At 37.6% G+C, this 17,282-nt stretch overlaps 1 protein-coding gene across 1 annotated transcript; it reads left to right on the top strand.

The window, feature by feature from the left end:
• The first annotated feature begins 438 nt into the window (after positions 1-438).
• LOC102715161 (probable WRKY transcription factor 13) lies at positions 439-7,952 on the top strand. Its single transcript, XM_040528685.1, has 3 exons — positions 439-872; positions 989-1,306; positions 7,126-7,952. The coding sequence occupies exons 1-3, from the start codon at positions 496-498 to the stop codon at positions 7,295-7,297; spliced, it is 867 nt and encodes a 288-aa protein (XP_040384619.1). The 5' UTR covers positions 439-495; the 3' UTR covers positions 7,298-7,952.
• Positions 7,953-17,282: the final 9,330 nt, after the last annotated feature.

Here is a 17,282-nt window from a genome sequence, read left to right as displayed (position 1 = left end):
ATTTTAGAGTTAATATTATGGTTTTTTATTACTCCATCCATTTCACATTATAAATCATTTTGGCTATTTTATATTCATCTTTATATATCCATGTATATTGTTTATATGTCTAGATTCACTAGCATTTACTGCTATATGATATAATAAATACTAAAAAGTCTCACGTTATGAATGAGGTAGTATAATTTATTTTACATCATTTATTTTAAATCATCAAGAAAATATCTATAAAAGTTTACCTGCAAGATTTTTTTGCTATTAACTGGTAAAACATAGACATAAGCAAATCAATAAAGCATTGTAATATTTTTTTCTCAGATTAATGTTGTAATTTTCTCTGTAACCAGTATGTGATGATATATATTTTTTTGCTTTTTTTCTCAGCATATATAACAATATAACTACAACCCCTCTCTCCCATCACATAGAAGCAAACAAAGAGAGCAAAAATAAGCACAGACGGAAGATAGAGAGATCGGGAGTGGAGAAGGAGAGATGTTCCCATCGCCAGGGAGGGCGGTGATGGCGCTAGGCCAACACGGCGCCATGGCGGCGGCCGTGGCGTCCTCGTCGACGACCTCCCCCGCCGCGGCCCCAGCCACCGTAGCCTTCACCTTCCAGCCCTCGCCGACGGCGCCTCACACGGGCGCTGCTGCTCCTGCTGCTGCTCTCCCCCATCACCACCACCACCATCACCATGGCATCCTAGGGTACAGCCCGCTCGTCCTAGACCACCCAACCACCGCCGCCACCTCCTCCTCCCCGCACGCGGCGCCCTGTCCCACCACCCTCCGCCACGGCCTCCACGCCGCTCCTCCTCCTCCCACCCTCCCTTCCCATCCTCCGAGATCGTCGCCGGCGACGCATCCATGGTAACAAGCCCCTCTCTCCCTCCCGGCCTCCCCGACACACCCGTGTATGTGCGATTGCGAGCGATACACATGACGCCGCCGCTGTTAATCTGTCATCCGTGTTGTGCGTGCGCTAGGTCTTGCGAGGAAGGCGATCGAGGGAGGCAGAGGGGGAAGGGTGCCGCCGCCGTGATGGGCACCGGGAGGATCATCGACGACGACGACCCCGGCGGGAGCTACGCGGCGGCGGCGGGGCCGCAGCAGCATCCTCCCCATCACCAGCTAGCGGTTGGCGCGGTGAGGATGAAGAAGGCGGCGGCCGGAGGGAAGGCGCGGCGGAAGGTGCGGGAGCCGAGGTTCTGCTTCAAGACGATGAGCGACGTCGACGTGCTCGACGACGGCTACAAGTGGCGCAAGTACGGCCAGAAGGTCGTCAAGAACACCCAGCACCCAAGGTATACTATACTACTAACACATCTGCATCATGGAATCCATCGCTGAATCATAGCATAGCATAGCATGCATCTGAATCTCGATCTCGTCATATGCAAATCGATCGATTGATTAACTTCGATTCTTCGCATATCAACAAAAAGATTAAGAAATTACGGTCGTTGCATGATCGTTCATTCGTTTGCCGGATGTTTTGTGAGGTCTTAAATGGCTTCAGCTAACTTCAAAGCTGTTCCCCAACATAATATACTAAACTTTTCGATTGAAATAAAAAAAATCCTCTTAGTTTTATTATCTTCCGAGCTAATAATATAAAGAGAGAACTGTATAGCTAGGGGTGAAGTGTCAAAGTATGTATATTGGAACTGTCATTCTTCACCCTGGAATGTGTGGTCTGTGTGTTTTGCTAGCTTGATCTACTAGTCCTGCGATCAACGGTTCATCTTAGGAATATCTCATGAGCTAGCTCCTTAATTACTACGATCGATATGGTTTGCCACACAAGAGTGTTCTAACGTGCATGTTAATAAAGTGCAAATAATGATTATGGCAATAGTCATTGTGCTCAAATGTGTTCTCTGCCAGTACTAGTAGGTTTTATTGGGTGGATTACTATATTGTTTTGAATATGTTACTGTTTAATTTTATCCAATAATCCTGCAGATTATCTGCATGCCAGTTTCACTTGTACGTTAGTATAATGAGCTTTTATTCAAGCTGAATATGTTTATTTATATATCATATAAACAAATCAAAGTAATATCCATTAATTTCTGCGGTTTTGTGGTTCAAAGTTTTGTGTGCAAACTAGAATCAGATTAATTTACTTTTGTCATGTGCATGTGATTCTCTAAGGGAAAAATAATGGAGTGAAACTAATTAAAAAGCCAAGCATATTCTCCCTTTGACTTTCATTGATCGAGGTGTTCAAGGTCGCTATTTTCTACTGAGGTGAATTCAATAGATATATTAATTCTTCTCTTGCAATATGCATGAACTGTCAGAGCTCTCAGAAGTATCGTATCTTTATGTCTTTTCACCCAAGCTGATTCAAATATGCACGTACATAGAAATTATTGTGATTCCCAATGATGATATCTCTAACATTTCTTGGAGTATAATGTGCATTGCGTTAGCTCATTGCGTTAGCTAGCTCTGCATGCTGCTAAAATAGATGCATGCATGTAGTTTAATCAAAACAACTATGCATATAGAGAACCGATAAAAAGAAGCAGCTAATTTGTACTCCGTTTTTTATGCAATGGAAATATAACGATTAGGCTGAATTGTTTGTTGCAAAACTACTAATTAATTAACAATAGCAGATCAGATCGACATGTGAAATTACTCATGGTTATTTTGCATAAAATTACATTAGTTAGAAGCAGTCATCCTCTTTGTTAACTTGTGTATTCTTGTGTTCTACTTCATTATTTAACAACCAAGGATATATCAAGCTTGGAATGGACTATTAAGTGTAATTTATACTCCTAGATGACGCTGTTAATTTTTTTATACATGTATGTTTAACCATTCGTCTTATTCAAAAATATTATGCAAATTTTAAAAAATATAAGTTATAATTAAAATATATGTTGTAATAAATCTAATCACAACAAAATAAATGATAATCATGTAATTTTTTGAATAAGACGAATGATCAAACATACGTTAAAAAGTCAACGACGTTATCTATTAAATTAAATTATGAAAGGAATATATATTAATAGTGAAAATTATATGCTAATAATAAGTAAACATATTCACGACATCATATCAAGTAGTTAATTAATTGTATTTTGTAGGTTACCTGCAATTCAACTGTTGAGGTCTTATTTTGTAACTTAGTAGTAACTGATAAACGTAAATTTCATAATTTCAATGCAGTTGATTAAACATGAACAAAGAATGAAATTCTGAGACTGGCATATCCTCTCTATAGACTCACTAGTTTTACAAAAGAGAATTTTATTATCATTAAAAATTATCTTGATGTAAACTTTCCGTATCAAATTTTGATACCTCGAGTTATATCCAGTGTTAATAATTTTTTATGCTATAAAATAAGATTACCTTAAAGTATCGGATATCAAAAGGCTCTCAAGGAAAACATTTGTGGTAGTGCGCTTTCGTCGTAAGTATATATAGCCAAGCAACCAGAGCTAAGTCTATCACAACCTTTCTACACTCCTACAGGTTACCTTTTCCTAAAGTGCTAGTCATTGGATCTCAAAAGGGTAAAGGGTTTGCAAAGCTGGTCCTGAGATGGCTTTGTTATGTTAATTTTGTCCCCTTGCTGTCTACACCTCTTAAATATAATCATAGAAACACTAGTTAATGTCATGTAATCTTGTCTATATCTACAGTACAAAACACATAAACAAGATATATATGTAGTTTGCTTAATTATGGATCTTGCTCGCCCAGATTTGTGGTTGTCAGTATATATCCATGCATGCTCCATTTTTTTCCTGTATATTTGCTAACTAGCTTCTTCTTTAGCTTTGGCATTGCCTGCTTGATTTTCTACAGTATGCAACTACACACAACAAATAATTATCTTTTATTGTGTGTGTGATTACTATTTTTCCCTCTAACCACTAGCAAATGATATTTCTTTTGCTTCAACTAAATGATTAGGTCGCTCCAGAAAAGCTAGATTGGGTGAGGGTTGCGCTAGGTTTGTTTTGTTCTGTTCGAGAATGAAATTGATCGACTAGTCCATTTCACGTAGGACCAACCGAGCTCCCATGTTAGAGAACGACGTGCATCCTAACCTAGTAGGTTGAATGCTCATTGCACCATCTAACAGTTCCACTAACGTCGTCCACTCATTCCATGTGTAGACAGCAACTGTCGCAAAAGAAGGAAAAAAAACAATTATCTTGATTTCTAACCTCAAGTAATACTACTGTCGAATAATTCTACAATCTTTGATAAGGTAAATACTGAGGCGACACTTGATCTTTTCCTAACTTTACTCCCTCGATTTTCGTCGGTACGCATTATTTTAAAAAACAATTAGAATGCTATTATAAAAATAATATTAATTTACTTTAAAGTTTTTTATTAATGCTCTTTCACTCCGCTTCGTGTGCATGTGGATGGGTTCCGAACTCGTAGTTTTTAATGTAGTCTAAGGAGTTGCGCTAATAAGATAGCAAAGCATTTCTTCGGAGTTTATGATACTCTCCATATCTACCTCTTCCCCGATATATCTTGTACATTTATTAGTGCATGTTAGATATTATTTATGCAATTGGATTTAAATTAAAGAGAAGTGTATCGTTGTACCGTTATATGTTATCATCATTTTCGTGTATATCTCCTCTTGATTGCTCCTTAGATTTCTCACAAGCATATAGGGCTTTGACGTTGTATTGTCATTTTTCCTTTCAAATAAATGGAGTTGGCGGAGTTTGGTTAACATGTGGACTCTATTGGTATTTTTCCTTAAAAAAAAAATGGGGAGTCACATGTAGATTGGTATTAGATTTATGGTTGACCAATATCACTGCTCTATTTTAAATGAGTATATATTTTGGTATCTCGTTGTAGCAATAATTTTTTTTTAAAAATACGGATACATATTTTTTTCTGCTGCTGCAATAGTTCGAATTTGAATGAAATAGAAAATTCATATAAATGACATGACAAGATCTATATCATCTCCTGGCAGACCACCTAGGAGCCTCTGCGTTTGTGTGAACATCTGTCTATGCGTGATGGCGATCATGACAGGTAGTGCCAAAGCATTGACCCACACAGCAGCAGACATGAGCCCAGCATCCAGTCCAATCTGATTAGCCCCCTTGCAATGATGCCACTCAGAAAAACCCTCTTCCTATCCGGTCCTCTGCTGGCTCACACCACTATAACAACACCCATGACTTTTCCAATCAATTTGCAATCTTGGCAATCATGCTCTTTTATTCTACAACTTTCTCTTAATTAGCAAACTAATTAATTAATATAGCAGGGTTTGAGCAAGTACAATATCAGACTATAAACTAACTATAAGCATATTTTAAAGAGATAAGAGGGGAGAGAGAAGAGCACACTGGCTACAAATTAGTAGCAGAAGATAGGTGTGCTACTAATTTGTAGCCAACTGCACATAGACTCAAAGACAAAATTATGTATGACAGGTGAGCTCTAAGAGCAAGTTCAATAGTATAGCCAACTACTAGCTCTAATTCATCTATAGTTAATCTAATAGCCAATTCATACCATATTTATCTACAAAACATCAATACATAGTCTCACATGTTATACATATATTTTGTCTTAGAGTCCATGTTCAGCTGGCTATAAATTAGTAGCTCACTTTTCTTCTCTCTTATCTTTTTAAAATATGAGGCTTACATTCTGCTATTGTACCTGCACTTATGGGTAATCAGGTGTGCCGTATCAAATTAGCGCATATAGGGTGTCAACATTGATAGTGAAAATAAAGAGGATGACTTCTTGTCTTGGCTGCGGCCGTACTATTACCAGTAGCTACAATGTAATGTGTTGGTTGTATCTAGCAAAGTCTCACAAATATATATGCCTATAGACAACTTGGCCGTGAAAATATATATTATCTACGTAGACGAGGGGCGGGGTTATGCATATTGTGGGTCAAGTTGGAATGAATGCAGATTTGGGAAATTAAAATAGTGTACGTCCATATATCGAATGCTGAAATTTATTCTTGAATTTTGCGAAATTCTACCCAAAAATATGAGTTTTTGTCGTGCAACCTAAAGGAGAGTCTCAACCAATTTACCAATAATTAATAGCTTTAAAAATAATTTTCCTGGAGCGTGATAATATATCTGCTTTTTGGTGGCTGTGGGAGCTAGCTGATGGGAGAATCTTTACTGTTGGGTAAAGGGCCATGAGATGATGAAAAGGTGGATTTGAGCTTTGCAAAGGGCCCAAGTTTTTTGTACCCTGTAATTATTACCACATCTTTCTCAATCTATGCCCCCATCCTTAGGTTTGAGATGAGGAATGATGCTACCAGCTGGGTAGCCTGGAATATTATCTTCCTAGTTGGTGTGTGTCAGGCCATGATTGAGAATTTCCAATATCTTTTTGTGTCTCTCCTTGTACTTTACCTACCAAAATTCCTAGAATACTTGAATATACTTCTGCCTCTCTATGACATGCCGGGAAAACTGAGTATAATTGAGCTATACATATACTATATGTGTACAATAGTGTAGCACGAGCAGGACTCGGTAGAAAGGTGTTTTAGAGCTTGTAGGATGTGGATAGAAAGGAGGGTAGCAAAGCATCGGTTACCATAAAGCTAAACTATCCTATATATGTAGCTGTCCTTTTTTGTTGACAAAAAATAAAAAAAATCTGATTTTTTATCTATTTAATGATATAAGTAATTAATTACTACTAAATTAAAATCAACTTTAAAAGGTTGAGATGATGTACTTATGTATAGAAAATAATTAAAAATATATTTTTAATAGTTCAGTAAACGTGCACATATAATAATATGAGAAAAATTGATGTAAAAAAAAACAACCATATATATGTTGAAAAAAGTAATTTGTCACCCAAACAACTAGTGATTGAGGCGGCATGCACGTACTAACAGAAGAGACTATAACAAAAGTCACTGCTTTATTCTAAATTCTAAAATGGAGGTAATATCCTCTATTAGTACGAGCATGTATCTTAACTTATATGTTGGGACACAGCTAGTCATAAACCGTTAGTATATATTACCACATATAAGCACTGATCAGTGTTGACAAATGGCATGCTAATTGTGCACTAATTATTTTGTATCATGTGGACGTGGACGTGGATGCAGGAGCTACTACCGGTGCACGCAGGACAACTGCCGCGTGAAGAAGCGGGTGGAGCGGCTGGCGGAGGACCCCCGCATGGTGATCACCACCTACGAGGGCCGCCACGTCCACTCCCCCTCCCGCGACGACGACGACGCCGCCCGCGCCACCGCCGAGATGACCTTCATCTGGTAGCCGCCTCCCTCCCGCCGCCGACCGTACGTCCGTCCCTCCTCCTCCTCCCTCCGCCGGCGGCGACCGGCCCCAGCCATGCGTGCATCCACGTACCTAGCTAGATCGATTAATTAAGCTCCTCTCGCTCCTTCAGCTAGTCATCACAGTTGCAGTACTGCCTTAATCAATCGATCCCCTTTGCGATCGATATCACATGCGTCTGTGTAGTGTGTAGTGTGCATTATTTGTTGTTACTGTTGGTTTTTGTCATCATAATCTGATAATCATACAGTTATTAATTAATTAGCTAGCTATCTAGGTTTGCTTGTGATATAACTACTACATATATATATCGATCGGTTGTTGTAACCGATCGCGCGATCGAGTAGTTAAGATCAAGTACAGTGTTGTGTAGTCCGGAGAGCAAGCAGCCTGGGATCCGGCGAAACAGTGACGAAAAGGGTTGGGCGCCTGCACCGAATGGAAGACGACAGTGCAGTGCAGGCGTCTCTCATGTCTCTTTCTCTCTCGATCCATGTCGATCTGTCTGTATGGAGTACTGGGTCTCTTTGCATCCAAACCCTTTATTCTTTTTTTTGCATGATAGATCGATCCCTTTATGTATGGTCACTCGATCATGCATGTGAGTATGTAATGTCAAAAGATAATCATTATACAGTACTTTAGTAATTTACCCGTGCGTTATATCGGGTTAGACATACGAGGCCAGGCTCATACAATTGGAAATGGACCGAGACAATGGATTGAGAACGAAAGATTAGTTACGGACGCTAAGTGGGACATTACGTGGGAACATGCTGACCATGGTGGGCGGGAGGAAGAATAAACGACTTCGTTTTTAAATAGCAGAGATGAGATAATATAGATAAATGTCATATTCTCTGAAGGTCAAAGATATTGTCGGTTCAAGCTTACAGCAAAGTTGAACAAACTTTTTTTTCTGGCTCATTTAGTTCGTAAAAACATCACATCAAATTTTTGGACACCTAAATAGAGCGTTAAATATCCATGATATTAAAACTAATTACGCAGTTATGCGGAAAATCGTGAGACGAATCTTTTAAGCCTAATTAGGACATGATTAGCCATAAGTGCTAAAGTAAACAATATGGACTAATGACGGATTAATTACACTCAAAAGATTCGTCTCGCAGTTTCCAGGCAAAATCTGAAATTTATTTTAAAATTAGAGTACGTTTAATACTTTAAATGAGTATCCAAAAATTTAATTTGATGTTTTTGCAAAAACTTTTTGCAAAGCCCTCTGTTTCACTCGGCTCCAACAAAGCATGTAGATTCTTGAATCGGGGAAAGGGAAATCCTTCTCAAAAAGAGAGAGAGAGGTGGAGAGTTTTGGGCTGGGCCCAATGGATGCACGCTGCAATCCGTATTTTGGGCCGAGCAATGCCAACTGGAATGTCAGCTCCAATATCTCATCCTACCGGGCCAGATAGCCGGCCCACTGACACCATACTAGAGCAAAATCTCACGCGTTGCTGCAGGAAACTTGTACTGTACCATGATATAAGTAAACAGGATACTTGCTTTGTTGCTAAATCATTCAACAGTATATCTTCATAAGTGATCAAAGGTACAAATAAGATGACTTGTTAAAAAAATGCTACGAGTAAACAAAATAACATGGCGTGCATGCGTGCATAACTAAATAATAGAGATAATTTGCACCCTAGATAAACGACCTAGAGGTTACAAGAAAGTAGGGGCATACCCCATTTTTTTCATTTTTGTTTGTGTTTATAAATCAAAAATTAATTTTTCAACCTTGAATTTTGAGTTAATTTTGGATTTTTTTTATTGAAATTTATTTTCTAGTCTTATCTTTTAGATCGCTAAGAATATATATATAAAAGTTTAACTCCCGAATTACTTTTCATTTGTAAATATGTCGTTTGGCTTCTTCTATAACAAAACTAAACAATCATCCATGTGGCGTCGTGAGAGAAGAGATAATTAATACTAGATACACTTAATAGTGATGAACTTTACATACACTCCCTCCATTTCTTTTACGAGGTTAACTTTTTTTAATCTATGCTTGACAGTTGTCTTGATTAATAATTTTGTGCAAAAATACAAAACTTATGTTATTTTTAAGTTTATTTAGTAATATATCAAATCAAAATAATTGATAATATATATTTTTAATAAGCTGAATAGTTAAACAAAAAAAATAATTGTGCTAGATAATGAAAATGGAGGGAGTAAACAGGTTTAGCCCAGCCAGTCAGCCGCAGGTCGTGAAACGAATAAGTTGGATAATGCAAGATCGATCGTGACATATGATTAGCATCATGGTGTCCAGCAGTTTGTGATTCATGTAATCATGCTGATCAACTTTTTTGTTGAGCTGACAGCTACACCTGTCTGTTCGTGCTGGCCAATCTGCAGCTGCTATCACTGACTGGATCGGTAATGACAGGGGTTCATATCCGTGTTTACCTTGGGAGTAATTCTACTCGGATTAACTGCATGGTTTAGAGCAGGTACAATAGAGATAAGAGAAGAGAGAGAAGAGAGATGAGCTACTAATTTGTAGCCAGCTGCACATGGGCTTCAAGACAAAATATGTGTATGATATGTGGGACCATGTATTGATATTTTGTAGGTAACTATTGTATGAGTTGGCTATTAAATTAGCTATAGTAAAATTGGAGCTAGTAGTTGGCTATACTATTGAACTTTGCTCTTAAAGTGTACTAGTAGTGCTCAGTAAATTTGTTGACAGGATTCATTCATCACTTCAGGGTGTGCTTGGTTCTCAGTTAAAGATGGATGGAATCTTATATTATCATGTTTTGTTGGATACGATAATCTTGCTTGATTGAATAGATGGGGTGGGTCAATTTTTTATTTGGTTGAATGTACAAGGGTTGATGGAATGAAATAATGAATTATTAATACATAGCAAAATATATTCATTATCAAATAAGCATAGAAGAATTAATATTAATTAACAACAAAATACTGACTATACCCACTCAACACTAATTTTAAAATGATAATCACTAATCAACAGTAAAATGCACCAATTATCGTTAATTATTTACTAATGATCCATGTTGACTAAGGTGGGTAGTCTCATCCGGTCATATTGGCCAGATTCATTCATCTAATATTCTTAGACGACCACTCCATATCCATCCCTGTACATGAAACAAATACTACTAAAAACCTGACAATAATCCCATATTTCCAATATTCCCTCGTCTTTCGAACCAAAGGTTCAGGATTAACTTCCATCCGAGCTCCACGGCTGGCACCCGGTACAATTCTGTCGTATTAGCACTACTGCAATAAAAGTAATTGAGGTATAGTTGGAAAGTCACCACTATTTTGGGTTTTGATTACCCTGTTTCTACTACACCAATTTAAGAATATAAATAACTAAATTAATTATTAAAGTATAAAATATTTATATATATATTTTTTATAAAATACATCGTACCTGGTTGAAAAATGTTCCAGCGCAAAGCCCAAAATCAACCTGAGTCGGTCAAGGCACCTGAGCCGAGCATACTGCTACTGTCTAGCGCCCACCCGGCAGCCCATGTCTTCTTTGCTGTGGTAGTACTAATCTGCTGGTTTTTCTCGCCGGCGCCCATGTTTTTTCTCCTCTTCTTTGGACTGTTCTTGCACGTCGGAGAAAAACATTTTTTTGTTCCATCGACAGTTCACTAGTACTGTAGTACAGAGGAGAGCATACCAATACTTTCCAGATGTCAAAAACCGAGACATGTTGACAAAATTTCGATTGAATTCAAACGGATTTACTGTATTAACTTTGAATTTCTTGAAAAAGACACTCGAATTCCTACTCAACGATGACTTTTGAGCCGGATTATTTTTACGGTTTTCAATAGAATTACAAACCCGACCTGCCAGTAGGGTAGCTAGGTGGAGTAGTTCTTTATGGGCACATTACTATCCTAAATTTTATCATAGAGACCTTAATCTCTATCAAGATAAATATATTCTCAACAAATTTTGTAAATGTGTGGTGATATAAATATTTTATAGTATAAATAGGCACAACTAACAAAATATTTGTACTTCTGAAATTTAAGGTGTGCTCATGAATTTTACAGCATTTTTTTGTGCAGGTGTGTTTTTTATGCAGCTCTGCTCATACGTGTGTCTGAAACAAAGTTAAAGCAATGCATATGGGTAATAATAAACTAAGAAAAACTTTTAGAGCAAGTTTAATAGTAAAGCCAACTTACTGGCTATAAGTTTATATAATAATCAATATATATAATAGATTGACTATAAGGTTGGCTATAATTTTTATCTTTTATCTCTTTCTATTACCTTTGCATTTAATGTATTTTTTTAAGTTGGTGTATAGCTGGCTCTTGCATGAGAGTCAACCTTACTCTTTTTTATTATCTCTTTCCTCCACATCAGCTTATAGCTAACTTATAGTCTACTATTATACTTGCTCTTATAGGGTAAAAGAAAATTGTACTGGATTAGTGATGCCAATTTGATAGGGTTAAAGAGATTGGATTTTTCACATTTTTGATTTTTTAATATTGTACTACCTCCGTCCTGAAATAGAACCATTCTTCAGTTTTTTGATACAATGTTTTGACTATTCATCTTATTTGAAATTTTTTTGCGATTAATATTTTTATTCTTACTAAATGATAAAATATGAATAGTACTTTATACGTGGCTATTTTTTTAAGTTTTTGTGCAAATCTTCCAAATAAGACGAATGATCAAACGTTGGACATGGAAAAACGAAAAATAAAATTATTATAGGACGGAGGTAGTACTAACTTACTTTAGAGAATCATCTCAGCACTGAAAACACATTATCGAAGAATCAATTTATAGAATAAGTCTTTTATAAGAGTGTATTTGGTTGGTGGGATATGCCTGGATGGGAGATGGTCGTTCAGGTTTTTGATGTGTTTGTTTTGTGGGCGAAACTGGATATGGTGGCCCAGAAAGGGAATATTTCACGAAGATGCTGGATGGGTGTATCCGGCCAAATTGGCCGGATTAGCTTATCCACCTTCGCGAACCATGATCATTAGTGATCGTTTAGTGATAATTAGCTTGTTTTGACATTAATCAGTAAAGTTCAAATTAGTGTTAATTAATGATGATAGATATTTTTAATTGATAATTTATATTAATTACGATAAAATCTATAATGATTAATTTATATTATTATTTATTAGTAATTCAATATGTCCATTCTATCCATCCAATCAAACAAAAAATTGGATCATCCTATCCATCTAACCAATCATAAAACTGGATCACCGTATCCCTAAAAATATGAATGGTCATATCTCATCCCACCTTGACCACCAACCAAACGCACCCTAAATAGATTCTTGGTCCGACCCTCTTTATGTTAGCGGTCATGGGAACGAAATGTATTGACACTAATAACGTTGACGCTGAGAAAAAATATATATATTTCTAAAATCCTATAATAAGTTTTTAGGGCTGTATTTACGAAATAAGTTTTTTTAAAAGAGCTAAAAAGTAAAGCAAACGTGGTATAGTCTCGCAGGGGCCAACATGACATGTTGACACCTCGTGGGCCGCACGCGCATGCCCCCAGGCGGCATCCGTAGTTCCATACCATCCATCCATCCATCCATGCATCCTTCCATCTGCGATGACAGATGGGGCCCGCCCCACTCTTGCTTGGCTTGATAAAAAAAAGGGGGGGAAATTATTCGCGCGGGCCCGTGTCGACACGTCGACACGCCCCGGGGTGGAGGGGAGAAAATATCCTTTGCTCCTCTCCCATTGGCCGGCCTTCCCCCCATCGAAGTGAAGGCGGTTTTGGTTTCCTCCAGACAGCAGCGTCGCCGGCCGCCGTGTCGCCCGCTCCGCTCGCTTCGCCGGCTGTGGCCACCTGGCCGGGGGACTTTGGATCTGCCTTTGAATAATGAATCGCCTCTTGCGTCTGGGCCTCACGGTGTGGCTGAGATTAGCCCTTGCTCGATCACCTCGGAGCAAGTACTGCTGGCACTAATTTATTTATATTTAATCTAATAATTAATTTATATAATAGGTAATTATAAAACATATGCTATCATGTCTCACCTGTCATATACACACTGCGTCTTGAAGTTTGTGCTACAACTGACTTTTATAGTCTACTGCTCTTCTCTCACATATCTCATCTAATTAAAATATATTTACAGCTGCCTTATATCCTACTACTATTGTACTTGCTCTCATGATATTAAAAGGGTTATTGTTTGTCTTTTAAGTTAAACATCATATTTGTAAAAGTAAATAACTAAATACAATTTTGCATATATGTGTTCCGGGTGATAAAAAGTAAAAGGTAAATAATAAATTATTATAAAATTAATTTCAGGATTCATAGTTTGACTTTGCCGGGGCAAGCCGCCAAGACCGTTGTCTCTTCTAGTAGTCCATTCTTATTGACAGATTGTTCTCGCCTTGTTCTCAGCCCCGGTCATTCCGTCATTCACTCATTCATCTTGCGTGTCGAAATTCAATTAAAGATATAAATATTCACTTATTTTCGATGAAGATTTAACAGTGTAATCAAATCCTAAATAAGTTGCCTCTTCTGTCGTTATATCGTCACACGTTGATTAACTGTTCGCTTGAGTTTAGTTTATCATAAACTTCATAATAAGATTGCGCTCATTACCTGAATTATTCCCAGTTTTTTCTTCATTTTCTGCATGCACTATTTCCAAAATACTAAACGGTGTTTTTTAAAAAATTTTGGAAATACATTATCCTAACTTTCTAAATTAAATTTATTTAAAACTGTATCGTTTATATCACTTAATAGCTATGGCATAAATCAAATAGTTTTCGTTTTTTTTATCTTTACCGGTCCCAGTTTCTACCGTAGTAAAGGTCCAATGATATCCATTGCCTCGAAAAGAAACTATTCTCACAGTATTGGCCGAATGGTATACGACATCAAGTGTGATGTCACCCCCTCCCACAGCGGCGACCTGGGCCATGCTTCTCGCGACACGTAGCACCGCCCGTGGGTCCCACTTCACCGGCCGTCGCCATCCCCGCCCAGCCCACTCCCGCCGCGCGCGAGGGTCAACTCGTGGACGCCTGTGGGCCGTCCGATGGGGATCGGACGCTGGGTTCTCGGGTCGGACGAGGTCCACGCCCACCGCCGCCACGCGAATCAGTCCCCCGGTTAAGTAGCTCCGCCGCGGTAATTAGGCTGCTAATTAAATACTGATTAGTTTTAATCACTTGGAGGGAGCAGGCTTAAGCTAGATGTTTCTGGAGAGTTCTAAAGCAGAGAAGGTGCTGGGATATTTGACCAGATCCAGAGATTCTTAGAGTCTAGTACGTAAGAGCAAGATCAATAGTAGCCTCCGTTGTCACTCCAATTTCATTTTACGTCATATACAATTAATTTTGTAGCTCACACATATACATATAATAAGAGACTCTAATTTTTAACTTATTCTATCATGACAATAATATTATGTTCTTTATGTACCGTATCATCTCTTTTTTTTATTTTGTAAATGGTACTTTTTCTTGGTTTGCGTGTACAAACTAGCTCTAAATTAAGCATCCACCCATCTCCTTTCTCCTTTTTTGTTTTTGCCAACTCAGCAATAGTTTTTTTAGTCGGCTTAGCACCTCTATTATACTGCTCTAAGTTAATTTGGTGTGATGCGTGTTTGTTTAATTTAATTGACTTGTCATTAGTGGAAGTGTTATTAATTAAGGTGCCTGCCAGTCAGTCATAAATGGGTGCAACTTTGGAATTTGGCGCTCTGCAGACGTGTGGAGAGGAGCGAGATGCATCGAACAAAAAGCTTGGAGTACTGCATGCATCTGTGAATTTATACGGCTTCTTCAGAGTGATTTAATTAGAACGAATTAGCTCAATTCGAAGATGTCAGCCATTTTTAAGCCATGTATGTTAGAGTGTAGCTTCGAATTTATCTCTTTATTTCAGCAAGTTTTGTACCTAAGTCGTGTATGTATTGTTTTTCCAAGCAGTGGGAAATCTTGCTCGGTGTAGTTACATATATGTGCAATATAGTCAATCTCTAAAAAAAGAACAAAACTGCTACAAAAGATATACTCTTGAAACGGTGTAGATTGATAATTGGTATCGAACCTGAAACAAATGTGCATCAGATATAATATTGTTATATATGACACTATGTTACTATGCATTAGTCATCCTCTAAACCGAAACATTACGTTATCATATACCGTTGAAACGGTATAATTAATCTGATACTTGGGTTCAAATTCATGTGTATCATACTTGATACCTAGGGATTAGATATATACCGTTGCGTAGTCCCATCTAAATAATAGTTAAATGTTATATCAGATACAAACTGCGTATTTTCATACAATTTACAGCTGTGTAGATGTAAAATAAATAACACATTTTTCTGCCTCTATGATTGAATGTCACGAGAAAAAAAAAATCAATTCCAGCGATCTGATGGATCTATCAGCCAGTAAAGTAGCCATTGCATTTCCACGGTAGCGTGGGGGCCTCACGAGAAAGAAGACACACACATGCATGCATATCAACCTTTTGTTAATTAATTACTCCATTATACTATACTAGTACTACTACTACGCTTCCCATTAAGACCTAATCGCACCAATCTAAAGCGCGATTAGCCAAAGGTGGCGTGGGGCCCACCACGATAAGAATGGACGAGGACGAGCGAACGATAGAATATCAAAAACGGCAACGTCGTCGCGCCACCGTCCATGATCGCCATGCCCGTGATCCACAGCCGTCCAGCTCGCCAGCGGTGACGTCAACCCCCACGATTGCCAGAATGTCAAGGCAGCGCACGCGGGCTCATGGGAGCCGTCGGGAATTTAGGATTTTACGAGTATATGATATGTAAGTGTAATAGTAAATCTGTTATCGGTGTATTTCCATCCGATGATTCGCAGGCTAGCCCGGTCAAATATCAGGCTGTCCTGTCATTAACGGTTATTACAACCAAGTCCTTGTTTTGCTAGGGGTTAGAGTAAGGTTATTAGTACCCCAGCTAATAACTTTACCGTATTACAATTTTGATACATCATTAATATAATAATCATTAATCAATAATAGTTGATCATATACATATATGCAACATTAGTGTATGACATCTTTCTCTTACACATAGTTTGTTGGAGTTTGCGGTACAACCGACGATAGATTTATAATATTTGTTTCTTTTATCCAGCTAAGCATCATAATTATATTTACGGTGATTTGGCTAGAATTACATGGTAGTGTAGTATTATGGACCTTGTCGGCTTTGCTTGTCGCTAACATTTATTAAGGACTACCTGTACAGTTGTACGCTTATACTCCACTAATTAGTGTGGAAACAGGACATAATCTTAGGACTCATTCTGATTTTAAAATTTTAGTCGTTTCGAATTTGAATAATAAACAATTTGGATTACCTTGTTGCTCTTCATTATACTAACTATAAAATATCAAATAATTTATCTGTGAGACGGGTGACATTTATTTGACAATACCATACATGAAAAAATATTGAAATGGATTTATAATTCAAATAGGAAGCAGTAACATTAATAAAATTCTCAAAAAGATAAAAAAGTCCAAATGTTGAAACTCAGAACTTGGAAAAATATCTCAAAACATCAACAAGTATATTGGTGTTACACTCGAAAGATAACACCATAAAAATGCCGATTATATTTTTGTTGAAGTACTCTATTACATTTTACAAAACAAAACAAGAAATTGAAAAGAACGTCGAGAATGTGTTTTGCGTGTCAGCCACACATTTATTTCCGTGACAAAATACTTGCGATATAATTTTTTACTAGCGGAGCTATAACAAAATACAAAGGGATGTCCTAACTTATTATTTTTTTAATGCTTTAAATAAAATTTAGACTATTACGGGTGACTTAATTTAGATTGAAGAAGTGTATATATGGTGAAAATAGATAAATTCTACCTAAAAAA

The sequence above is a fragment of the Oryza brachyantha genome, chromosome 1 (assembly GCF_000231095.2).
Source record: "Oryza brachyantha chromosome 1, ObraRS2, whole genome shotgun sequence".
Lineage (NCBI taxonomy): Eukaryota > Viridiplantae > Streptophyta > Magnoliopsida > Poales > Poaceae > Oryza > Oryza brachyantha.
Note: the sequence above shows the minus strand (reverse complement) of the source record. Positions and strands in the feature narration are given on the sequence as shown.